This window comes from Anopheles coluzzii, chromosome 2 (genome assembly GCF_943734685.1).
Source record: "Anopheles coluzzii chromosome 2, AcolN3, whole genome shotgun sequence".
Classification (NCBI taxonomy): Eukaryota; Metazoa; Arthropoda; class Insecta; order Diptera; family Culicidae; genus Anopheles; species Anopheles coluzzii.
The window spans coordinates 52,395,056-52,420,628 of NC_064670.1; the positions used below are offsets into that span (position 1 = coordinate 52,395,056).

At 39.2% G+C, this 25,573-nt stretch overlaps 4 protein-coding genes across 12 annotated transcripts in view; 2 read left to right on the top strand and 2 right to left on the bottom strand.

Moving 5' to 3' along the window:
* Window positions 1-525: 525 nt before the first annotated feature.
* Window positions 526-12,580, bottom strand: LOC120947936 (AP-1 complex subunit sigma-2). 6 transcript variants are annotated; one of them, XM_040363781.2, is made up of 6 exons: window positions 12,466-12,579; window positions 12,070-12,248; window positions 11,884-11,992; window positions 11,657-11,794; window positions 9,855-9,896; window positions 8,239-8,795 (listed from the first exon to the last, which is right to left on the bottom strand). In XM_040363781.2, exons 1-5 carry the CDS (start codon window positions 12,466-12,468, stop codon window positions 9,873-9,875), a joined length of 453 nt encoding a protein of 150 aa, XP_040219715.1. In that variant the 5' UTR covers window positions 12,469-12,579; the 3' UTR covers window positions 8,239-8,795; window positions 9,855-9,872. The 6 variants fall into 6 exon arrangements, with proteins under 6 accessions (XP_049462838.1, XP_040219711.1, XP_049462839.1 ...); XM_040363777.2 differs by lacking the exons at window positions 8,239-8,795; window positions 9,855-9,896 and adding an exon at window positions 4,233-5,189; XM_049606882.1 differs by lacking the exons at window positions 8,239-8,795; window positions 9,855-9,896 and adding an exon at window positions 6,789-7,177 and having other exon boundaries at window positions 12,466-12,578.
* On the top strand, window positions 12,536-15,619 carry LOC120947935 (zinc finger protein 624-like). Of its 2 annotated transcripts, XM_040363776.2 has the most exons (3): window positions 12,536-12,625; window positions 12,747-13,489; window positions 13,560-15,619. In XM_040363776.2, exons 2-3 carry the CDS (start codon window positions 13,005-13,007, stop codon window positions 14,506-14,508), a joined length of 1,434 nt encoding a protein of 477 aa, XP_040219710.2. In that variant the 5' UTR covers window positions 12,536-12,625; window positions 12,747-13,004; the 3' UTR covers window positions 14,509-15,619. The 2 variants fall into 2 exon arrangements, with proteins under 2 accessions (XP_040219710.2, XP_040219709.2); XM_040363775.2 differs by lacking the exon at window positions 12,536-12,625 and having other exon boundaries at window positions 12,716-13,489.
* Window positions 15,620-17,793: 2,174 nt separating this feature from the next.
* Window positions 17,794-19,865, top strand: LOC120951532 (tubulin--tyrosine ligase-like protein 12). The gene has a single exon (XM_040370307.2). The coding sequence runs from the start codon at window positions 17,961-17,963 to the stop codon at window positions 19,812-19,814; it is 1,854 nt and encodes a 617-aa protein (XP_040226241.2). The 5' UTR covers window positions 17,794-17,960; the 3' UTR covers window positions 19,815-19,865.
* Window positions 19,866-19,986: 121 nt separating this feature from the next.
* LOC120951531 (uncharacterized) overlaps window positions 19,987-25,573 on the bottom strand; it is a 137,390-nt gene continuing 131,803 nt past the window's right edge. For 2 of the 3 annotated variants that reach the window (XM_040370306.2, XM_040370305.2), the window contains exons 8-9: window positions 24,781-25,080; window positions 19,987-24,120 (exon numbers count right to left, since the gene is read on the bottom strand). In XM_040370306.2, coding sequence (XP_040226240.2) covers window positions 23,967-24,120; window positions 24,781-25,080 — 454 coding nt within the window. In that variant the 3' untranslated portion in view covers window positions 19,987-23,966. The remainder of the gene's footprint in view (window positions 24,121-24,780; window positions 25,081-25,573) is intronic. The other variant, XR_005751196.2, reaches the window with a different exon arrangement.

A 25,573-nucleotide genomic window follows, 5' to 3' on the forward strand; every position in this document is an offset into this window, starting at 1 on the left:
TATCTTCTGTGTTTAATTCTATAGTTCTGTTGTTCAAAAAAGCTCCTATCCATCTAATAATTTCTTTTGGTGTTTGATATTTTTCTAATTTAGAGATAAGTATATCTGTCCGTACTTTATCATATGCATTCGTTAGGTCTAAGAAAATTATCCCTGTTGCTTTTCCTTCTCTTTTATTTTGACCTATTCGATTCGTTATGTAATTTGTGCAATTGTTTATCGACCTGTTTTTGATAAATCCGAATGTTGTTCCTGGAATTACTTTATTAATATTCCAATACCTGTTCATTTCTTCCAACACTGCACTATTGGCCATTTTGATAATCGCTGGTATAAGAGCTATACCTCTATAATTCAGTGGATCGTTTTTATCTTGGTTTGCTTTTGGAAAAGTTATTATTTTCATTTTTTTGTAATGTTTTTTTATAATTCCTTTGTGCCACATTTCATTTATTTCATTAACCATTACAAGTCTTGTTTTTTCATTTATTTTCTTTAGTATTTCATATGATACTCCATCGTGACCTGGTGTTGTGTTTTTTTTCTTTTTTAATAAGCGATTCCATTTATGTATATCTATGATATCTTTGTTAGGTTTAAAGTTTCTATAAGGCTTCTTGTTTCCTTTTTTATTTTTAAAAAAATGTTTGTCTAAGAAAATTTTTGCTGCTTTCCTGTCAGTTTCTATTATGTTTCCTGCTTTTGTTTTACTTTTGAATTTCCCTTCCATTTTTTGTAAGAATTCATACAGTTTTATTGGATCTCTGTTGAAATCTACTTCCTCTAGCTTGTCCTCAAATTTTTTTATTTTATTAAGTCTTTTTTTCGTTCTAAATTCAGCTATTCCTTTATTCATGTTGATTTTATTTTCCGTGCTTTTGTCATTGTTGAAAATTTTTCTAAGTTCATTTTTGTTTTTCCATGCTTTTTCTGTTTCTATATTCCAGTATATTTTTGGTTTTTTTTCGATGTGATTTTGTTAGATTTTATTAATTTTTTAATTTGTTTTGTTACCTGGTATGCTGTCGTGGTTTCTTTTACCTCGATTGCTTCTATTTCTTTGAACAATTTTGATTTATTTGTGTATGTTACTGTGTGTTCCTGTATTATTTCATTTATTTTTGTTATTATAGTTTTGTGGTTTGTTGCACCCATATGATGTTCTGTAACTGTTCTTTGGCACTTATCTATTATATCTTCTGATATGATAGTAAGGTCAACAGCTGTTTCTCTTTTGCTTCTATCGGTGGGTATTAGTGTTTTTTCCTTGTTGTGTAATAAGCATAAATTTGAGTCATTTAATTCATTTAATAAAAAGTTCCCTTTACTGTCATTTGTTGGGTTCCCCCATATTTTGTGATGACAGTTTAAATCTCCTGTTATTATATTTTTTTGATTTCCTGATCTGTTGTGTAGTAATTTGCTAACATTTTCTCTGAATCTATTAATTTTTAATTGAGGTGACATGTATACACTTACTATATTTATTTTTTCCCTGGTTAATTTTATTTCTGTAATTTGAACTTCTTTATCTTTTATGTCATGTTTGATAACTTTGTATGCTAAATTTTTTCTAATGTATATGGCTGATCCTCCATATCCATCTTCCCTGTTGCTGGTAACTAAATTGTAATTTGATACGTTTACTTTATTAACTTCCTCTTCTTTCATCCATGTTTCGGTAATGCACGCGATAGTAATTTTGTTTGCGTTCATCATCCTCTCTAATTCTTCTTTATTTCGTTTTAAACTTGTTATATTAGTCTGTAATAGGCTAATTTCCTTTTGATTTATCGTCGCCATTTTTATTTTCATTTAATTTTTCTTTATTGTTTAGTTTATTAGTTTGTGTTATTGTCTTGTTTTGTTTCCTGTGTCAGAGTTTTTGTTTTTTTGGGTCTTCCTTTTAGTTTTTTTAATTCGGTTTCTGTTTCCATGCAACTTTCATCCTCAGTTTCTGTTGTAGTGTGGCTGTCCACTATTCCTGTGCGCTTCTGAGCATTAGCTTTGCTAGTGCTAGGAGCTTCTTCTACGCTCTCATACACTCGTCGCTCTTTTATTGTGTTAACCGGTTTTTTGAACAAAGTGTTATCTTGTTTTTTTTCCCCTGAGTTCAATCCCTCCACTGCTCTCTCTAACTGTAGTCTATTCTGTACCGAACTCTTTACCCCTTCCTTCCGTACCATATTGGCATACGTACCTTCATCCTCGTTGTTATTCGTCACCGTTTTTTTGTACTGGAGACAGGTCATGCCTAAATGCATGTTGAGTTCACAGTACTTACACGTTCTCTGCTGTCCATTGTATTGTACATGCGCCTTTTCTCCTTTAATAGATACGAATGATGGTATTGGTGTATCTATTACGATGGTTACCTCTCGGTTACCATCTCTTATTCCCGCTATCGGGGATGGCGCTTCCCATACAAAGTCAATGACTTTCTTTACTTCTCCAAATTTCATCATGGCTTTTTTAATCTCCTCGTTAGTTATCTGATCCGTACAGTTTTTTATTATTACTCTTGTCGAGTTATCTTCCATTTTTATGGGTATGAAATATTTCTCCCCATTGTAGTCCACCGCGTGTTTGCCATCGTGGTTATCCACTATTTTTATGGCCTCTCCCGATTCTTTTATTTGCACCACTGCAATAGCCGTTGTCGTCATCAGTTGCACCTTTAGCAAACTCTCCTTTTTTACTCCAATTTTCTCCAAAATAAATTGTATCACATAGCCCGGACTCGGTCTTTGTGGCATTGGATTGAAATCCACTTTGAAGGTATTGTCCTTCGTCACCATTTTGCAAAATCGTTTTTTGTATCACTCGTTCAACGTTTGCTTTGAAAAAACTGTGTTGTCCGTTTGACGTACCAACTTGGAATGACATTGATGGCCTCTTTATAAAACCTCATCATTACTTTTATCGCCCCAAACGTATTGCGGCCTTAATTCGCCTTTTTCTGTTAAATATTCAGCTAGACGAATACTTTTTGGACTGACTGTAGATGAAAGTAGATTTTTCAGCAACCCAACGACAGTATCCACACGAACACCGTTACAAAAATGTGATTTAAGCATAAGAACATACATTTCTTACATTGACTCTTCCGAAATTCTGCTCTTATTTCTCTTATCGGTAGAAAATATTGACAGAATAATTGTGATAAGGTTGTATGCCAAAAACTTTCATTTGCGGTTAAAGAAACTGAGCGGTTAAGATAACGTTCATTAATTATAGCAAGAGCTATACATGCAAAGTAAAAATAATTAAAAATGTGCGAAAATTCCATCTACAAACAACACCCCGTACTGACCGATATCATATATATTGAAAATCTTGTCATGACACGAAAATTAGGTGTGTGGGTATAGAAACTATCTGCTGTGTATAAATCAGAGGTAGTTGTCCATGCACTTTGTCAAAGGTTCGATCCTTGGCTCGAGGAAGAAATTCTACAAACTTCACTATGACAAATTATAGTGTAAAATCTTTATAAAACAACCGGTAAATTAAATTGTATAGATTTTCATTTTTTTAAATGTATTATTTTATATGATTGACCAATCTTAACTATCTGCCTGGAATGAATGACCCGGGACGAACAAATGACATTCACCAAAAATACTTTGTTAAGCAATTTTTGGAACAGAAAAAATGAAGTAATCAAACTCTAAATTAAATTCGTCCCTAAAACATTATTAAGCATTTTTATGAGCCCAGACCATCGCTTCATCTCCTGTGTTTAGATTCTAACTTTTTAAGTGGCTTTGATATTTACTTTTGGAGTCTAATGATGAATGAAGTTGATTTTATTTAGAAGCTGTATATTTTCATCTAAAATTTAATTTCTTTTTCTTTCAGTAAGCTTCTATTAATATATGTTATAAATTATGTCATCATTGACATCATTATTATTAATATATGTCATCGTTGACTACACCTCCAACTGTGCTCAACTAGAGCGATTCGTTGATTTGTTATGATACTATAGCAATTAAGATACGGACCCTTTCCCCAGTTTTTTTTATATTTTTGTTGTTTGCCTTGTTGCAAATGATATGACATATATTCCAAAAACAGCTTTTAATCGTATTTTTTATCCATTTTAGCATATTTATCCCATGAATGCTGAAACAAGGGTGATATTGTAGTAGAAGACATTACGACATACATTTATTCGCCAGATATTTCTCAATATGCCAAACCATGCCACAAGGTAATGAACCGTATCATTTACGTCCTAAACTAGCTTCTAATTTTATTAGAAATCGCATATTTTTCTTTTGTTCAATAAGTAGTGCGTATGAGGAATATGTTCTCACTATTACGTTAAACAAACATCTTGGTCAACGGACATAAATCTACAATCTATAAATGCTATGTGTATGTGTAGGTAGGTCGGTCTTACGCAATCAACTGAACGTGATCTTGCGATCCTTTATGCGATCCTCTCTATAATTACAGCAATTCCCGCGCAAACCTGTTCCGTCTACGAAGCAAACTGTGTAAACTGTGATTCGGCATGGCATGCGTAAGGGAAAAGCACGCACGTGTGATCATACGCAGCTGCGCAGATTGCACATTTCCCACTGTATCCCCCTGTCCCCCCGTTGTGTGAGAGGATAAATAATAATGCCGATGGAAATGTTGACGAATGTATCTTACACATGCTTAAGTACAAGTAGAGTTTAAGGGAATGGGGATCGATGAATTCATTCCACATCCTCTCATTGTTTTACTCCATACATCGAGAAAGCTCGTTTGGGTAGCGCAGCGTAGTTACGGTGTCTGATGAAAGTGTCGTATCGTTTTTAATCATTAATAATACAACAAAATGCCGTTGGATAAATCGTTTGATTTTAGGATGTTTTCGTTCGAAAGGTACGAAATGTAAACGAAATGTTAAACGTTACGTTAAACAAAATATATGATATGTTGTGCGGGACAAATCGAGTACGCGTGTTGCGTGGCGCCCTACGGAAACGGAGAATTGTTTAAAACCGCGAATCCGCGAGAGGATGGAATTATCGCCTAAAAATGAAATGTTTGCACATAAAACGAAACTACTGCACGGTAAATTATAATTCGTTGCGAGCTTTGGCTAGCGAAAGGATACGCCTTGTTCCACCGACACCGGCCGCCGTCTATCCGAGCCCATGATCCTCGAAGAATCCTTGTGGCGTTTCGTCCTACGAAGAAGATACGAGTGAATTAATTTTGCTGTACAACCCAGTTCAGTTCAAAGTGGCTAAATGTTACATCATGTAGTTTGTCTATAGATTTTTTTCCATTTTCACATTTGTTTGCGTTTTGTTTTTGTTCTTTTTTTTTCTTTAAGAGAGAGCCTCATTGATAATATAAATCACTGAATCGAGTACGAAGAGCGTAAAGCAATGTAATAATTGTTAAAAATAGAGAAGGAGACAACACGAATGCTTGCAAAACGTTAGTTTGTTAAAATATGTATCAAATTGAGGCAATTCAGAACGAACGGTACGAAAATAGTTAACATGTGGATTAATCAAAGTGTGTAAAAGTGAATGAAAAACTAAGAAATCATAGGAGAAACCTAGTCCCAATCACGTCAAGTGCCGGCAAGAACGGTGCAAAAATACTGAATGGTAAATGGTTCAAATACAGTTACTAACAGACCAGCGTCACACAAGCAAACACAAAATAACTAATGACTGTTTGTTAAAGCAGTTGCCTTATTGGATGGAACTAGTGAGTTTTGCTTTGTTAAAGATTGGTTGATATACTCGGGACAGGCTGCTGGGAACTTTTTTAAACAGTTTTCTGCTTGTTATTTGTTAGTGTGCTGCTGCTGCTGCATTTGCTTAGTACATGGGACGCCGTGCGGGTTTTGCATTCCGTCGTTCTCGAAGGTAAAACAGGATTAGAACAACGATCAGCAAACGAAACATTGGAATCGGATGTGAAAAGTCACACACACAAAAACACACAAAAATAAAACATGCACAGGAAGGGGGACACATACACAAACATACAAACACATACACAGCTACGTACCTTGTCGGGAGGGAAGTTGAGTTTGTTTCAGTTTACTTTGTACCGAGGAGAGGTTGCGATTAGAGGCAGAACTCGAAGGGGTCACAAAACGGGAGAACAAAATGCACAATACAGTCACGTACGTAAAGTAGTCAATTGTGCAGTAGAACACAGCACGTGGGGTGGTTTTGGGGGTTTTGGAACAATCGAACCAACGAAACGAAACGGAAAGGTCAGAAGAAATACAAATCAAGGGTTTTGTGCAGGGAAGTAAAGTTCACACCAGAATGTATTGTACCTTTGAATGTACCTTTAAGGCGAAAAATCATACAGGAAGATATTGTTGAATCTTAAGTTCCTCTGTGCGAAAAATTGATTGTTTTTTTTGGGCTTTGTTTAAATGCAACGATTGTCGATCGATCGTAAAGAGTAAAAAAACACACTAATATTGAAATGCATAGCCGCAGAAGCCTAGTGCATTTGCTGTTTCCGAGTATGTGCAGCTACTTTTCCACTAACCATGCTAATATTTCTTAAAAGTCATACAACTGTGCTTTTCAAGTCTTTTTCTTACTACGATTAGTGTTGTTATAAAAGAGTGGTTTCATTAAAGGGAGAGAGGAAAAAAATTGGAAAAATACAATCATTGAACATAAAAATATACAAAAGGGTATATAAATCATTCCACCTATAAGTATAGCCGGTTCTACTGTTGCAGCGTATATAAAAACTGATCCATTGCACTATTACCCCACATTGCCACGTTAGAGAGCGATCGATAAACATCAAAGCTTTAATTTTATTAAATTCAAACGTTTGCTAAAATTTGCTACACATTACAGCATTGCATGCTTTTCTAACAAAGTCTTGCTTTCCCAGGAAAAAGAAATGTGTAGCAAGATCCACTTAGAGTTCCGTGTGCGTGTCTCTGTGTGCACCACCTAGCGTTGGTCTTAGTAATACTACTGGCTTTTGAACAAGAACACCAAGTCAATCGCAGAGACGAGCAAACGACAAGGGATTGGAAGAAAAGTTCAATGTCTAGCAATATGTTTAAAATAATTTGTTCGTTTAGTAAGTGTAAAACAAGAGTGGGATGTTTCGCTGGAACAAGGCATTTGCTTCAGAGCAGTCCAATATCTCTTAAGGCACCGTCCGCCGCTTCATCCTGGACAAAAGGAAAATACAATATACAAGGAAGGAATTGTTGGTGTTTTTTTTTCATTCTAGAGTCTAGCTAATAGATAGGAAGAATTGAAATAATAGCCTTAATTAAACAATTTCGCTGCTCAGTCATAATTAGCACCATCAACACTAACCGAAAGAAACAGTGGTAAAGGGGGATAGTATATACAGCAAAAGGTGGTATTGCACGCGTGATGCAGTTCCTACTGAATGTGTTTGGTGGCCCGTTTGGTTGCATTTATGTGCACAATATTTACATAGCGGAGAAATGTAAGCTTGGGATCTGGTTTCTGGTGTATTATTGTTTGGATCAGTGTTGACAGTGTGTTGTTCCATGTTTCGGGAAATGATGTGTTTGAAAGAATCAAAGAGAAAGAATTTATGCACCAATCGTGTTGGCGGTAGCTAGACATCGTTAACAGGGATTTCTTCTGAGTAGTGCACATCATGCTATAAAAGCTAAATCAGTATTGCAAAATAATACAAATGTATTGCAGCAATCAACACACAGGAAAATCCAAACCTTTTAGTCGTCGTGCCTTGTTATTGAGTAAAGTGTTTCACTGTTGAGAACAATACATCAGCCAACGTACATTAGGAAACGGATAACAACGATGTATCAATATAACATGCAACACTAAACTACTTAACAGATGCTACAGGCTAATGCGGCTTCGATGATTTAAAAACATGCGTTATAGAGTTGTTTTTTTTACATTCAATTAATCTAGCCGAATCGTAAATTAGTTTTTATTCTCAAAATATGGTAAAAAAATTAGTTTAATTCTGTATTGTATATACAGTATAAATGTAGAGAAGTTTTAAAAGAAATATGAAGAAAAGTTTCGAAAGAGGAATAAGGGGTCCACAAAAAGGTTTAAACACCAGCAAAGGTAAACAATGGAAGAAAACAACATTATGGAAGGTATTATTGTCTCTAGAGAAAGCCAACAACGGAACATGATCATTTTTGGTGCGATGTGATAAGATAATCAACACAAGAAAGGGGAAAGAAGAAAGAACAGAAGGGAAAAGGGGAGAAAGTTTGGGTGTTGTGTGTATATTTTTCGTTTTTTTTCTTCTTCTTTTCAGACATATGTATTGTAGATAAGTACTTAACTTGTTTGTTACATGTGTATTGTGTATGTTGGGTTCTTGTTGTATTCGCTTTATATATTATGTGATACCAGAATTGCAGCAAGTTTGTCTAACTCTAAGAATTGAATAAAATGATACAGTCAATCGTTTCCTATTTTATAATCACTTAGTGGAAGCGTTTGCACATCAAAAGGAAAAACAAAATGCTGCAATGTGTAAGTCACTGTTGGCCTATTTTACTTATGATATTGAATGTTAAGTCATGATAATGTCTTTTTTCTGCATCACCCTCATTTTCATGGAAGGAATTTGTTCATGAAACGCTCGAAAAGAAATCCTCTCACTTTAAATAATGTAGATCAAATAATGTTTCTTGGTTTATGTTTTGCGTGGTAGTGTCTTGATCGACGAAACGTTTGAAACGTCCCAGTAGCCGAAAGAGTGAATGAGTTGAAAGCAACTAGAATTTAGTACAATAGGAAATAATCTTCATCATCTAAGACCTGCAACAGAAGTAGAAAGAAGTTGACGGCGATGTTCGCTAGGTGATTCAAGACGATACAAAGTCTTAACATAATGGCGTTACCCACGCAAGCGAAACGTAATCGATAGGATGAAGGATCGAATGATGATTTAAAGTGAAGTAGAAAATATACAAATATTCCCATGGCCCAGCAGTTCCATGTCAGTTTTGAATTCCAAACACCATTCGTGTAAGCAATGCGTGTAATGCCTTCAAGTATGAAAATAATTATGCTAACAATTGTTCTACGAGTGAAACGGAATTATCGCATTCGATCGAGATAAAAGTAATTAAACGAGAAGAGAAGGAAACACGAAACATTAACGAGGCAGAACAATATCTTTAACAATGTAACTAACATAAAAAGAAGCTTTTCTGAAGCCAAATTTTAACCATTGCATATTTACAGCACTGATGAGTGTGGATGCACAATTGCTTCTGACCAGTCCCGCTGCTTGCCATACTACCATCCTGCTGTTGAACGTATGAAGGACCAGAACACTTGATTGAATAAAGCCGGCCCCTAAGCCATTGCCAACCGATCGATCGGTGTTTTACACTTTGCTTGCTTGACCGTAGTGCCAGAAAAAAAAACATCATGATAATAGCAGAGAATGAACAATAAACACGATTATTCCTATTAAAGTTTTGCGTATGGTTCTTTCATTCACAATACATTAGCACTCCAGTTCCTTTTGCTGCTTCATCATTGCGGTTAGTGTGCAAGGAGGAAACGGAAGAAAAAATAGTAAAAACGAAAAAAATGAAACTTTTGCTGCACATTCACACACAGCCTGGATAGATGTGGGTGTGTTATGTGTGTTTTGTGAATGGTGATATTTTTCAAAAGGGTTTTAAAACTTAGTCAGTACCATTCTCTACCGTAAAGCATTCTACAATGCAACCTAGCACCAACGCCAATATTGCTACGCAATTCAAAAGCAACTGCATGGTTCACAAGCAGAGCAATTAAAGCATTTGAATGAAATGCTAATTTACTTTGGAAGAAACTAGTCTAGCGTAAAACAATACTACCTACAGCAGCGGAGGACGATCATCAGTTAAGGTTTTCGTTCAAATCCTAATAATTGAAACGATGGCGGGACAAAAGAATTGGATAATAAATTATGAATGTCGATCGTTTATATTATCCATCGTGGATAACCGAATTCATTGCCATAGTATGAATTAGCGTAGTAGTAGTAGTAGTAGTAGTAATACGTAGCACAATAACAGTTTTTGGTCACAATATGTTCCAATTTTGTAAGATTAAAACATTTTCGTTGAAACCCCGTGAAAGAAAAGAGAAAGAGAGAGAAAGAGAGAGAGAGAGAAAGAAAAGAGAAGTGAAGGAAGAGATAAAAATATAGAATACATTTGCTGCACAATCCAAAATATTTTTGTTTTAAATCTCAGAACCTCCCGAAGCAGTACACCCCTTTAAGGTATTCGCAAAGAAGCGATGACAAGCGCAAAGAAGCGTAATCAATAAATGTTACATATTTATGCATTGCAAATTTCAAAAGCATGAAATTATATAATATTCATAATCAAATGAATGCACAACGGCAAACACATGAAAGGTAAACTGTGTTGTGGATTGTTGCTTCACATAAAAACAAAATACCGATTTCGATATTCATCAAAATTTAAATCGAAGGCAAAATAAACGGAACAATCTCCCTCCTGCGTACAAAAGTAAAAGTTGTACCAGTAACAGTTACGGTTATGTTTTATCCAACATGTAAAACAATACTTTTTTAAACGAAGGACATCATCACAATGATACGCATAAATAGGACGGAATTTTGACTAACAAGACTAAACAACAAAAAACTACTAGCAAATTCTAAACCCACCCCATTGATCATATTAGTAACCCATTCCAAACATGCTTATTTTTTGTTTCGTATTTAAACACATGAACAAGACACTACTACACTAGCATACAAGATACAGGGACATACTAAGACAGACATGTTAAGAGGATCCTCTTTTTGCAGTTTAACAGAACACATTCCAGTACTTTCTCTAAAGGATGTTAAACATTTGGATGCGGTTATATGTGCTATTCTTAACACTAATCCTCGTATATCTTAGACTAATGTGGATAATTCATGTATACGCTGGTTTTGTGTAAAAATGTCAAAAGCCTCTTTCTATATTTGCTGGGTTGGTAAAATATTGACTGGAGGATGGATGGTCCTTTAAAAAATAATAACGACCCAAGCGCAATATACTGTAGGAAGGCTGTTGAACGTTAAGTTAATCGCAAGATAATTGCAAAAATAAAACAAATCAAATTTATAACAAAATCAAAAACAAAGTATAAACAAGAAGGATTTTTTTTTTGGCTCCAGGCAAGAAGGTAATTTGGCAATTAAATAAAATAACAAAAACAAACACAAGGACATTACACAACTAAAAGCACGCAAATCAACAATGACTTTAGAAAACTAAACCTTACTCAACCTAACCGACACACACATACATACATAAAGGAGCGTTGGTAAGATAGGCATGAGTCGGCGAGAATAGCAGGCATAACATAGTAATCATATATGTAAAGCATATTTTACGCAACGTTTAGCATGTGCACGTTGCAAACGGAGCGATGATGAGAGGGAGCCGACGTAGCGCGATTATGCTAAGCTTGATTAAGTTGTTTGTTTTTCTTTTTTTTAAACAAAAGTAAGGCATCGGTTCGGTTTGTGTCTGTGGTTTGCAGTAACTTCTGTAACATGATGGTGGCAAGGGTCTCGATTTGATGACATCACTAATAGGGTCTCGCCTACTGTGTGTGTGAGCTTATATATCGTAAGAATCATCGGGTGTACTGACCTCTTGTAGCACATCTTGCGCCGCTATTGCCTTGAGGACATTCTTTTTCGACGTTTCCTGTATTTCACCTCCCACAAGCAGCTCGTCCAGTATGAAATAGGCCTTCTCGAAGTTGAAAATGATGTCCAATTCACATACCTAAAACAACGATTGTGAATAACGTGAGTGAAATGCTGCACTGTATGCGGCACTGTAAAACGTTTAAACCTCTAAAAGCAAGAACTTACACTGCCGAAGTACTTGTCCAACAGCTCGACATATCTGTGAATTACTTCCAGCGTTAGCAGTTCGTTATCATTCTGCTCGATAGCGCAGCAAAAGTATAAGCTAGCGTATCTGTAGAGGGACGGGAACAGTTAATACCGTGTTTTATTGGCTACCTTTCGCAACCTTTCGGTGCTTCCGGTGCTTACCTTTTGTAAACAATAGTACAGTCTTTCCACTCCAGGAAGGAGCACATCTTGGGCTTGCGAGACAGGATTGTGGTGATCAGCTCGCGGGTGATCTTCTTCTTTACCTTGTCCGAGTGTGCAACGTACCATTTCTGTAGCCTAAGTTTGCCTTGTCGGCTGAACAGGAGCATGAACTGCAACTAAACGTTGGAAAAGCATTAGCATTGATAACATTGGACACCGTCGCTGCGCTGCACTATTCGCTGAGAACATCCACATATCAACTGATGACGTCATAGATCCGCCGAACGGATCGGGTTCAACAAAGGCGACCAGGTGAGTGGTTTAGGAAGGAATTCGTCAATTGGCCGCTCATTTCATCGATGAGAACTATTCGTAGACTGTGAAATAACTTACCATTATGTTTTAAACTATACAGATATCACACTTTTTCGTTCAAAACATGTATCAAACCCTACACGAAATGGATCTAGAAAAATAGTATGACAAGCTGCCGAGCGACAAGATGACAGCGAGCAGAAAATGTTCCAGGGGTGGCAAAGCGAATTTTAAAAACGTAAACTGTACCAAACAAATGTTTTAATAATTCTTTTTTTACAATTGATTCAAAACGTTACACTTATATTCTTTCTCTTCAAATAATTTAAAATCACTCATGAATTTTACTCATTTCTAAGTGCATTTATTTTAGTTCGATGGACACGAGAGCTAGAGAAGGTAGCCGTACCAAGTGAAGTATTCGAGCGAAATAGCTAAACGCAGACCGCTGCTGACAGCGAAAAAAACAACTGAAACTTGAAAAAAAGAAAAAGGAAAACAAATTGTTGTAGACGACAATGAAGCAAAAGTTTACTGTAAAATGTGAAAAACTAACGCAAAATACATAATTTTGCCCCGTCATAGCGGCACATTGCACACCAAACAAACGAAGAGCAATGGATAACGCACGGAAACAGGCGACCAGCACGGCGACGGCCACGAGTGATTCTAGCATGGCCCTTATCGATTTCAAGAAGATTTGTCGCATCTGCGGAAAATCGGAGGATACGCTCACCTCGGTACATTCCCGCTATCAGAACGATTTGCGGGGCAAAATAGCTAAATATCTTAACATTGATGTCGAGGAAAATGACACACTTCCCACGAAAATTTGCTTTTGCTGTAAGGATATTATTACCAAGTGGCATGATTTGTTTGAGAAGTGCCGTGTAATGGACGAACGGTTTGCATCGATAGTGAAATCACGCGAAAAGCAACTTCACAAGGAATTGACGGTGGATGGTGAGAATGAAGAGTTCAACGAGAAGAATGGTCGATCATCGCTGGAAGAAGGTGAATCTAATGGTAGACTTGCCAGTACTGCTAATGCCCCAACACAGGAATCAGCTGCATCTCCTCCTGATCAACAGTCGAAGAAAAGGTAGGAAGCATGCCACCGTCCCAACGTTGTTAATAATTTATGTTCATGTCCGTACTCTTGCTTATTTTAGTCAAAAATCTGCTGCAAAACCTAGAGCTGTTACCTGCACGTTTTGTCAAACGAATGCTACCACAAACGGTAACACACGATACGATTCTCAATCTGCGCTCGTGGATCATATGAAAGAGCAACACTGGGATCAGATATTTCATTGTGAACAGTGCGACAACTATCTGGATCGGGCTATCCTAATCGAGCACATGACGATGCACGCCCTGAGCTTGCTTCAACCCGGCTCGGCTACTGAAGGAACGGAACAGGAGCCAGACAGCATGGCATCCGGCTCGGGGCTGGGAGAGGACGAACCGGAAGGCGAAATGGAAGAAGCCGAAGGTAGCCAGCAAACGACGGAGCTAAAATCGGGAGAGGGTAGCACGAACAAAGAGAACGACGAAAAAGATGTGGCTAGCGCTGCCCCAGATCCGATCAAAGCCGTGGAAGGGCGCAATCTGTACTGCTACATATGTGAAAAAACGCTCGGAAATCGTAGCGCCTATTCATACCATGTTAATCAGGTGCATCTAAACATCAAAAAGTTCGATTGCACATTCTGTGAGAAAAAGTTCGGCAACCAGCGACTGCTGAACAACCACATTGCCAATTTGCACTCGCGGGAACGAAACTTCGGCTGCACCGTGTGTGATAAGCGCTTCAAGACGAACGTCGCCCTGTACAACCACATGCGGGTGCATGACGATAAGCTGCAGTTCAGCTGCCGGTTTTGCGACAAAAAGTTTCGGTTCCGGAATCATCTGGTCAGCCACGAGCTGGTCCACCTGGATGAGCGGAGTTTCTCCTGCAACCAGTGCGAAAAGAAGTTCAACACGGCGGAATGTCTGCAGAAGCACAAACTAACGCACGTTACGACAGAACCATTCCAGTGTCCACTGTGCGGTTTTAGCACGAAGCAAAAGCGCTATCTGGTGCTGCATGCGAAGCGCATCCACATGGTGCGATAGATTACGGGCGGCCAAAACAACACCAACACAATCTGTGTGGGGAAGGAGCAACCGACGATACTCAGACTTGTTCGTATTAATACTCTCTATCCCAATGGTAAGTAGCAAGTAAATACAGTTTTTTGTTTTACGTTTAGTAATGCCATACTGACAGGCAATAAGCGAACTAAGCCATACACGGCGGCCAACCCTTAGCACTTACGCAAAGGGGCTGATAAATATAGACAAGAAGCAGACGAACAGATGATCAGAATGAGCATTCAATACTCATGATCCAATTGATCATCGAAATTGAGCAACACATTCTCTTAGCTACCGGTGTACCTGAAAACAAAGAAAGAGAAAAGAAGAAAAAAAACATTAGTACGTAAAATTTGAAATTGTAATCGTTTTAGTGGAATCGAAATCAAATAACGAATGATTGTGTGCTCATGACTGTAACGCAACTAGCAGCAGCACTAGCAGCAGCAGCAACAAAAAGAACAAAAAAAACACTAAAACTAATTAAAATGTCGTAGTCAAAATCTAAACGAAATCTACTTCAATTCGAGCAAATTATCTAGCATATGCATACATCATCATCATGATAACATATTTAGTATGTCGAGTTGCCAGCCGTTACGTAGAACTGTTTGTCGCAGGAAAGCAGTCGGCACAGCAGGATATTTTGTTTTCAGCAACACATTAGCCCTATTTAGTGTTTAGCGCAAAACTTGAGCGAGCGTTATTGAGTTTTGAAACATGTTAAAACGTTTTAGTTGCATCCATACTAGGTTAGTTGCTTCGTTAAAGCGTTTAGGGAAAAGGCCTACAATTGCTACTGTTAATGGCAATGGTGGAATGTGCCACAAACATTGAACACATTGTTTCTTTGTTGGTTTTCTTATGTACACGTACGCGTTTCTTTCGACCTTCGAGAGCTGTATTGTACCGCCAGTATTTATTCCACGCCGGTGTTTTTTTGCATTATTTATTAATTTATTTATTTATTTACGTCACCTATGCGTAGTGAATCGTTATTGTTAATCTGTAAGACCGCGTATTTATTCATCGGAGCCAATAAATTAAGTAGAACGTGCTAAGTTATTCACTGTCGTAGCGCAACAGCAAAGATGAATAGTGTTTTAATATCGCAATGATCCGAAATGCAGCATAATATTTTAGAAGATAATAATAGTATACATAAATTACATTTTTTTACTCATTTAAATTTTATAACAGAAATAGGTGAAATTTTGGATAATTCTAATCATTTGAAACCCATATTAGACGTTTATTATTGTAGTTGTTTTAAAATCTTATTATAGTCTTTTCCCAATATACGCGGGTTTTGGGTTCCCGAAGCTTCCGCGTAAACCGAATATTACGTCTTTCATCCAAAATACACGTGTTAAATAGGTTTGATTAAATTTGGCACATTTATAATCATAATCATTTATTTAATGGGAATCGTATGAGAAACTTGGATATTTCTGGATGTTAAACAAAAACGGTTAAAAAATGTTAGTAAAAAAGTTATAAAGTAAATACTTTAGAATATTGTAATTTAAGCAATTAATTTAGAGCAGATTGTACTGGTTTGTTGCATTTAGAAATCCGCGTAATTGGCAAATTTAGAAATCCAGGTAAGTCGAAAACCGCGTGACTCCAGAACAAGGTGTTATAAATGACAAGGTGAAGTTGTTCAGAGCAAAATGACATTTCTCGACTTGACATTTCTCTTCCGGGGGCTCCGGTATAAAAATCGGGGAGGGCTGGTGCGGGGTAAAGAAATTTGTATGCAGAAAGTGACAGATGTCCCCCACAATGTCGCCCAGCAAAAGCGATAAAAATCAACCTTCTAAATACATTATCCTTGCTCCAGAACAAGACTGTAAAAAGTTAGCTACAGTTTCACCTGTAAATATTTATAAATTTACCTATGTCCAACTTGGTTATTGAAGTCTGCTCACCGTGCACCAGAGCGCAACCACATGTCACAAACCAGCAGAGTGACCAGTAATACCGATCTACAGTAGAACGTCGATTAAAGGGGGCGGATTAACCGGAGGGCGGCTTAACCGTGCGCATAAATGTGACAGCTGTTCAAACGTACAGCGAACATTTGCAGCGATAGTCAAGTGGGCAACCAGATTTTTGTGCAGCTCTAAAGTGTCCGTGATATTTTCGAAATTCATTTTTGTTCATGAACAGGTGTTTAACCTATAGTTATTGATTAAAATAATATTTTACTAACGATTAATCGATTTATTCAAGTTGGATTAATCATAAAACTAATAAAAAACTAGTAATAAAATAATTTATGTATGAAAATGACATTTCTTGGATTATCGATGCAAATTTATCCGTGCAAATCGATTAACCGGCAACCGTCCGGTCCCGAGCTGCACGGATAATCGACGTTCTACTGTATCTGTATTCCTACCGATTTTTTTATATGCCTGCCGATGCACAGATGACCGCCTTAAAACTAATGATTTTTCATTTATCCTACCGAAAATAACTGATATTTGATTTTTCAGTCTTTTAAGCTTAATCTGTGGCGCTTGGGATGCTGTTTCAAAGATCGCTTGCACAACTGTCACCCGCTGCGGGTTTCAAATTCCATACATTTTCAGAAAACGCACGCACGCCCGCATCAGCGATTACCGATGCCTTATCGCGCTGTGCGCTTCCCTTCACACGGACTTGGTGCACCCGAATTAAAAGAAAAACTTTAACACATCAAACTTGGTTTATAAATATTTTATCACTTTTACTGCAAATAAAAGCACATTTGAATGTATAGCTTCACACAATCTTGCTCCAAACCACACACATTATTTATAAAAGACGCACACTTTTTCATTCTCTTTGCTAGTAAGGTAAAAAGAAATTACAGGCGGTCCCCGAGATACACGGTTAATGGGGACCGAAAACGGCAACAAAATACCGCGTATCTCGAATTTCCACGTAAGTCGAATCTCGTGGTTTCCAGCTAAAATATCAGTAATGTTCGTGTAATTTTGCAAGTAGGGGGAGGTTATAGTTACTTTATGAATTAGTTGATATGATTCTTACTGAATATAACAGTTTTAAACCATTTGAAATAGTGTTTAACATTCGATCAAAACGGAAATTGTTTGGCAATTTAAAATTGATGTGTCAAATCAGTACAATTTTCTCAAAGAATTGTCAAATTTAGAAAACCGCGTGTCTCCGAAGCCGCGTATAAGAGGTACCGTGTATCTCGGGGACCGCCTGTAATCGTTAAAATAATTGATTAAATTTAAATGGTTGCGTTCTCATCAGTGCTCGTACCGAAATCTGCCAAAATAATCTGGCCACACTGGTCACAAACCAGCGCCGGTTTGTTTACAAGTGTCTGCCAACCACATTGCACGTTGCCGGGTTTTGATTGCTCGCTACTTTATCGAAAACACTAGAACGCGAGTTTCACCGAAATAGTCACGATGGACTACGAAGCATTCGAAGCGGCGCACAAGCCTCAGCTCCAATCGTCGGGCGTGCCGGAACACTTCTGGCCAGAGCTGTACCGTAAGCTGTCCGAACAGGCGTTCGATGCGGGACTATCCTTCTCCCTGCTCGCGGTGGACTATGGAGAGGAAACGAGAGCAGCGGAGGATCCCGTCTGGACGCTGCAGGTATCGAAGGAAGGAGGACTGAAGGCGAACGACCCGACGGAAATCTATCTGATCGACCATGCCTGGACTTTTCGAACGGATAACGCACGTCAGCTGCTAAACGCCCATCCGGAGCTGGTGAGCCGATTGGCGGTAATGATGGGACTGCAGCAGGACGACGATGTGCCACCGAACGCGTACATCCCTCGCATCCTGCAGGACATGTGGCGCTGGTGCAATATGTACTCGCTCAACGCGGATGGGCTGTCGGTCGAAAACCGTATGCCGATTTGGTACGTGATGGATGAGGTGGGCAGTGCAATTCTGCACAGCGATACGCCGAACTGCCGTGTCGTTCCGTTCATGCACATCCCGGAAGGTATCACGTACAGCTTACTCTTCCCAACGGAGGACATCGACGAAGGAGAAAATGTGTGTCGAGATTTCGTCGAAAATGTACCCTTAGGATCGAGGAAGCGGGACGCTCTGCTGCTGCCCTGGCGGTACGACTCGTTCGTGAAGGAGGACTTCTCCCAATCGGAACCGCCGAAGGAATACTTTTTGGCCGGTCACATTGAAGAATCCCTGCCAGATCCGGACGTTCCGCCACCGCTGATCGATGGCAATAGACCGCTGAAAGTTTACGCACAGTACGAGCTCGTCAACCAATACCTTACCGATCCATCGTACGAGCTTGTATCCGATCCGGCCGAGGCGGACATTCTCTGGATGACCAGTCACTTCAAGGAGTTTCGCGAGCTAAGCGAAAACAATCCCAATAAGTTCGTGAACCAATTCCCGTTCGAGAACGTGTTGACAATCAAGGATCTGTTGAGTATCGTCTGTCGCCGAGCGGCAGCATCATCCGGTGATGGTGATGGAGATGAGGTGTCGTTGGCGTCCAACCCTCGCTGGCTGCCGGTAACGTACAACCTAAAGACGGAGCTGGTTCCCTTCGTTGCCTACTATCAGAACCGGGCACAGCGCGGCCTGGACAACCACTGGATTGTGAAGCCGTGGAATTTGGCCCGCACGCTCGATACGCACATTACGGACAGTTTGACGCAGATGATGCGCCTGCAGCAAACGGGACCCAAGATCGCCCAGAAGTACATCGAGCATCCGGTGCTGTTTGAGCGGGCGGAGCTCGAGGCCAGCGTCAAGTTCGACGTCCGGTACGTGCTGCTGGTGAAAAGCGTTGACGAGCTGTGCGCCTACGTGTACACCAACTTCTTCCTGCGCTTTGCCAACAAACCCTTCCAGATGGATGATTTCGACGACTACGAGAAGCACTTCACCGTCATGAACTACGGCCAGTTTCAGCTGCGGCACATGAAGTGCGACGAGTTTGTTCAAACCTGGCACACCCAGTACCCGCAGCATCCCTGGGACCAGATCGAGACCGACATTTGCGAAATGCTGCGGGAGATGCTGCAGGGTGCCACGAAGGTGGGGCCACCGTGTGGCATTGGCGCGAGTGCCCAGTCGCGTGCCCTGTATGCCGTCGATTTGATGCTCGAATGGACGGAGGCGGGCAGCAGAATTCAGCCGAAACTGCTCGAGGTTAACTTTACGCCCGACTGCCAGCGGGCCTGCGAATACTATCCGGAGTTCTACAACGACGTGTTCAACTTACTGTTCCTGGATCAAGAAAATTTGGACGTGTTCAGGCGTATTGTATAGAGCTGCGGAAAGAGGCACCGAAATAAATGGATTGTTTTGCGCACGTGAAAATGAATCACTTTCGCTGGTTGAAAGAAGAGAAAAGAAACTTTCGCGCAAGGTGCAGGCGTTTCGGATCAGCGAAGGACCAGCAGAAAGGAGCGTGGCCGACCGTTTTGTGGTAACATTACAATTTTATTTCTGATGATGTTTATTCATTCGTTTCATCCGTCCCAAATTCCAACTATAGTTCGTTACACAACTTCCGAAACAGCAAACGGAGATCATCAATCTCTTCTCCTGCTCGAGCCTAATTTACCTCTTTTCCACTTGGTGTGTTTCAATTTTGTTGCACAGTTTTGTTACATTATTTTGCCTTATTTAGTGTTGCAACACTTATTTATTTTTAAAATCAGTTTCGTCTCGCAACAAACACCAACTTTTTTTTCATTTAATTTTAACAGTGTACATTTCCACAAGAACACACTGTTCATGTAGATTCAGCTCTCCTTCGACACGAACAATAATTAACACGCGTGCATTACGTGTGCTAGTTAAAGGGAAGGGGAAAGTCCTGTTCGTATCAGGGCGCGTGTTTCTAGCACTGTAGTAGTATTTTATTAGTAATAGTAGAAATAGTAGTAGTAGTAGCAGTAGTAGTAGTAGTAATAGTACAAGTAGTGTATTTGATATACACTACCTGCAGAATACAGTCATGAAAAATATTTTCATGAATAATTTCTCTGTTTTGCTTCGACAAACCGTGCTGCAACCAGGTGCAAGCATGTGAATGTAGTGAGTGGGTGAGTGTTTAGCTTTCCAGCAATAAGTTTTAAAACACGTAGATACTGTTCTCAGTGGTAAGTCTTAAATGCAGTTACAGTGAATCACATTGACATTATTCCCTTTTTTCTTCTATTTACTTCCTTGAACCTGTTGCGACAAGAGCCAAATTAAAGTGTTTGTATGTGTTTGTTCATCAGCAAATTTTTTTTTGACAAACCAAGGTATATTAAGCAGAGCAGGAACGTATGTTAAAACTGGGAAGAATAAACTAGTACCACCTATTTATTAACAAAACTCTTTCCTCCGATAAGTAAGAACGAGGAAGTAGATTTTTTGCTTTAAAATAAAGGAAGGAATTAAAAATTCATCTCTATTTGCATATATAAAATGCTCAATATAGAGATACTAGCCTGCGGGAAGTAAATAAATAGTTTCATTTAAATTTTATTTACAAAAATAGTTTCCATCTTTTCCAGTGAAGTTAACGTATCCAGTTGGTTAGTACTGCACCGTACAACCATAGTTAATGTTTAACAGATCCCTAAAAAAGAAACATTGCCGTACACACGAGAAATGAGCTATTTGCTCCTGACGGTATGCTTTCCGCACTGCAATAGCTTCCTCTTAAAGGTCATACGCTAAATTAGTATTCACTTGTAACTGATTCCGCGCTCTATGAGGCAAAGTGCTGAAATAGAAAATCGACACTGTTTTCGGGCGCCAATTGAGATTTATAAGATAGATTCCTTTATTGTTCACCTAAATTTTCTATTTTTCTGCTAAACATTATCATTTTTTCTGTTTGTGTTTAGAGCCAATGATTCACAACACAGCAACTGTGCGGGTGTGATAAACGTTAGCTAAAACCATTTCCCGCGCCGCCGTAACTCTGAGCAATGCAGCCGTAAAAAAGCTCTTCCCTTTTCTTAATGTCTGTGAATGGTTAAAATTAACATTTTAACCGTACAACATAATTACGTGCATTAAATTGTAACAAACTCCTCCTAGCCTCTGCTTACAGGCGAGCGTGGACAGAAGTAGAAATAAAGATGATAAATATATGCGCAACACGAACGCGGCGGCACTTAATAAACTATCGACATCGAATCGTAACGTTAGGCAACACCGGATAAATAATACTTAAAACTTATACAACTTGCAGCGTCCCTCCTACTAGAAGGTGTGCACGACACTACTGTACAGGGTCGCTTTCTTCTCTCAATCCATTCATTTGATGGGGCGAACGTTTTGTAAACTACTTATTATTCGCGCCTGTAGCAAACATTCACTTGCGCATATTCAAACACACGCACACGCACGCATACCCACAACCAGACACGTGTCTTCCTTTTTAGTTTAGAATACTTTCTACGTTGTCTTACAAATACGATCGGTTTCCGCTTAAAATACAACGATCATCATGCAACTTCGTGCTGCGGTGTCGCGGTTTGCTTTTCCTCTTATCTTATCGCACTAACTGATCTTATATGCGCCTTATTGAGCGGCTTGTTAAACATCAACATTGAAACTCCTCGTTACATAACAGATAAAATGTTTATAATGTACAAATCTAAGGAAGTTGAGTTCCTTGTGTGTGTATTTTTTTTCTCTCTCTCTCTCTCCCTCTCTCTCTTTCTCTGTATGCGAAGAGAGAAGGAAACACACGTTTCGTTTCTGCTTTTGACAAGCAATTTACAATTTCCTATCGCAAGCCTATCTAAATGTATGTGTGTGTAATTTCGACATCTTTTCCCTCCTGTTATTGAACCACACTGTTCTTTTGAAGAGACGAGTGCACGACACAGGACACAAGGACATTTATTTTAAACAGCAACAAGCCCACAAATACAATATTGCTCCCCTTCTTAACTCCTATACATGTGTGTGTATTATTATTAATTTTTTTTAGTTCTACTTTTCTCATCTCATCATCTCCTCTTTTGTCCCTTCTTTGCTCTCGACTCTCCCTTTGTTCTTCCGTCGCTTTGTTGTAGTACGCTTTTTCACCGTTTTGTTTTCTCTATTTTTCATTTCCTCGTGTATATAAATAGCTAAAAAAATTAAACGAATATTTCATATTCAAGTTTCAACACGCATCATAATCTTTTTTTTTCACAATATTGTCTTCTTTCTATTACGCTTGTACGTTTTTTTTTCCTTTTTTTTGTTCAAAGATACCACTTCCCTCTCTGCCCTTTCAAGTTTTTTACTCAATTTTGGTACTTCTTCGTGCATGGCTGCACGTTTATTAATTGGGGTCTCTTCTTTCGATCTACTTTTAGGTATGCATTTTTGTTTGTTTGTTATGCACCTGAAAATGTGAGTTGCAGGCGAAAAGCTGAGAACCATGTGTTCGAAAGCTCGTCAGGAGAAGGTGTGTTCAAGAGAAACCGTTTGAGTTGATGTTGTCAGGGCCAGAAAAAAACAAGCAAAAATGCTTCTATACTTTATTGGTATTTTTAATACTGTGTCAAGCAACAGCGAAGTTCCGAAAAAAATGATAATTAAAATTCCTATACCCACCAATGTATGCATGCAAGATGTACGAGATAAAAGAAAACTAGAGTTACGCTTTTGTCAAAAGCTTTTACCGGCGTTTTTGCTACAAAAGCTCACCCAACAATTATCAATTCGAGCGTGTTGTGTTACGCAAATTTGATAAACTATTTAGAACACAATTGTTCTAACAATGGTCGAAATTAAGAATTTACTCTAGCAGATTTGATGAGATAGGTTGTTTTTGAGGTGTAAAGATGGTTTTACTATTCAGTGCATTTGCTTGCCGGTACAGATCTGTTGTTCTTTTAAATATGGTTTGTGTATCGATAAGCCCATAACTATGCAACAGCTATAACTATGCAGCCCTTGCAATAACATGTTACATGAATATGATCCATGACTCTCAGTTGCTTTGGGATCATTTTTCGAAGGTGATAAGCGTTAACAGCAAAAGAGTGAGAGAGAGAGAGAGAAAGTGTGAGAAGAGATAGAGAAAGAGAGAGAGAGAGGGATGAGCAAGTGTTTGATAGTGCGCCAAGAGACAAGAGTCGAGAAGATATAATGACATCCTAACAGATGAAATCGGAATAACGCATCCGCATGGTGAAGTGCCAGCCAATCGCGGTTACACTGAGACTGGGTCTGGCTGTAATTCCTCCCATCCCTCCCATCAATCTGTTCACTAAAAGCACACATAAACACACACACCACAACACATCCACGTGTCGACGACCAGCGTGTGTTCTACCACCGCTTCGGGCCGTTATAATCCTACCCAAAATCCTTTCCTGCTATCCGGCTATTCCGGCTGAAATCTAGCCTTCGATTTCCAAGCCCCACCAAGTGAGCTTCTGCGTGCGGCAGAACCATAAATCGTGACTCTAGTTATTATTTACGGGATAAACTTTTCGTCGAAGTTTTCTCGATGTGGATCAGTATGCTGTTCGTGGTACCGAACGTGGAGACGCGAATGTCAAACTTGCCATCCATTCCGAGGCTGCTTGTCATCAGGCGCGCATTTTCGATCGTTGAGTCGGATAATCTAGAGAGAGAGAGAGAGGGCAACAGGAGGGTGTAGAGGAAGAGAAAAAATGGAAGCAAAAGGGGTATTAGAAAATTGAAACTTCGGTACGGTAAGAAATGAGTAAAGTCTGCGTAATATTGAGACGACACTTTTGAGAAGTGAGGGAAAATGGCATGAGCATTTTTCGAGCGCGAAAACGACCGGAAAGCTCACCGAGTGTAGGTGTGGCTCAGATTTTCCTCCATTTGCTGCTTGTATAAGCTTGTGTGCATGTATGTGCATACTTTTCTTCGATTTTTCTCGTCTTTTTTACAAACAGCTTTCCCCGGAAATGTATCCGAGGAAATGGTTTATTACCCGACATGTCAAGCGTGTCACTAAAATGTTAAGAGCTCTTTATTTGTGTCCGATTTTTTTTGGGTAAATTCTCCTTCCGCATGTTTCGTAAATGTAAAGTAAGCACACATACCCATACACACACACTTAATGTACCTCGGGCTGAGTTGGGGGAAGGAGGTTTCAAATGTCAAGTAGATACGGAAGGATGCCATTATCTGCTGCTGACACACACACACACATGCTACAGCCCCCTTACCGCACACGTTACTCGTTCACGATTCTTGTAAGAAACATGATACGCTTCCCCATCCCGTGCTTTAAATGCAAAACTGCTCTTACCTCACGTCGATCTCCATGCCGCGCATATCGCCACAGTAGTTGCCGAGCGTCGTTATCTGTTCCTCGCTAAGCCCGTGCAGCGTGGTGCCGAGCCATCGTAGCAGGGGCAGGTTGGCCAGGAACGCGTGCAGAAACTGGGGCTCGATGCGCTGCTTTTTCGGCCGGTCCATCACGACCACGCCGTCCAGCTTGATGTGGCTGAGCGGGCTGGATTTGAGCAGCTTCGCGACGGACTTGAGTGTCCGCACCGCTTCGTCCAGGTGGATGATCCAGTTGCACATTTTCAGCGTGTTTAGATGGCTGTAAAATTGAAAAGAGTAATCGAGGTCATTAGAGAAGTTAATAATTCAATTCATATTAGGCCCAATTTTACATGGTTTAACCAACATATTCCATTAAATTCATCTGTCCAATGTGGTTGGCCCTTATTCGTAATATAATATCAATATTCATCTGTTTTGAGAGATACTCGGATCGTTTGGCGATCTATTTATCTATTACTGATTTAACTGATATGTAGAGCTGTAACGGTGACAGTACGTCTTTGCAGCAGAAGGAATTGACTGGATGTGACCAAACTCATACCGTAGCACTAAAGATGCCTAATGAAGGGTTACATCTTCGAGCCCATAGTCACATCTGGTCCAATACTGCGCGTTTATAATGCAACGAAACACGATCTCTAGCAAATGATGTTAGTTTTTTTTTCGTAAATCAAGACTAATTAAAATCTCTTTAATAATTTGGTTGCACCTTAAAGGCTAGACAAAGAGTGTGCTTTTGCACCATTTGC

Coding starts and splice junctions, on each gene's coding strand:
- LOC120951532 (XM_040370307.2), top strand. CDS start 17,961: ATGGACTACGAAGCATTCGAAGCGGCGCACAAGCCTCAGCTCCAATCG.
- LOC120947935 (XM_040363776.2), top strand. CDS start 13,005: ATGGATAACGCACGGAAACAGGCGACCAGCACGGCGACGGCCACGAGT. Junction 13,490..13,559: donor GATCAACAGTCGAAGAAAAG/GTAGGAAGCATG, acceptor TGCTTATTTTAG/TCAAAAATCTGCTGCAAAAC.
- LOC120947936 (XM_049606881.1), bottom strand. CDS start 2,798: ATGGTGACGAAGGACAATACCTTCAAAGTGGATTTCAATCCAATGCCA.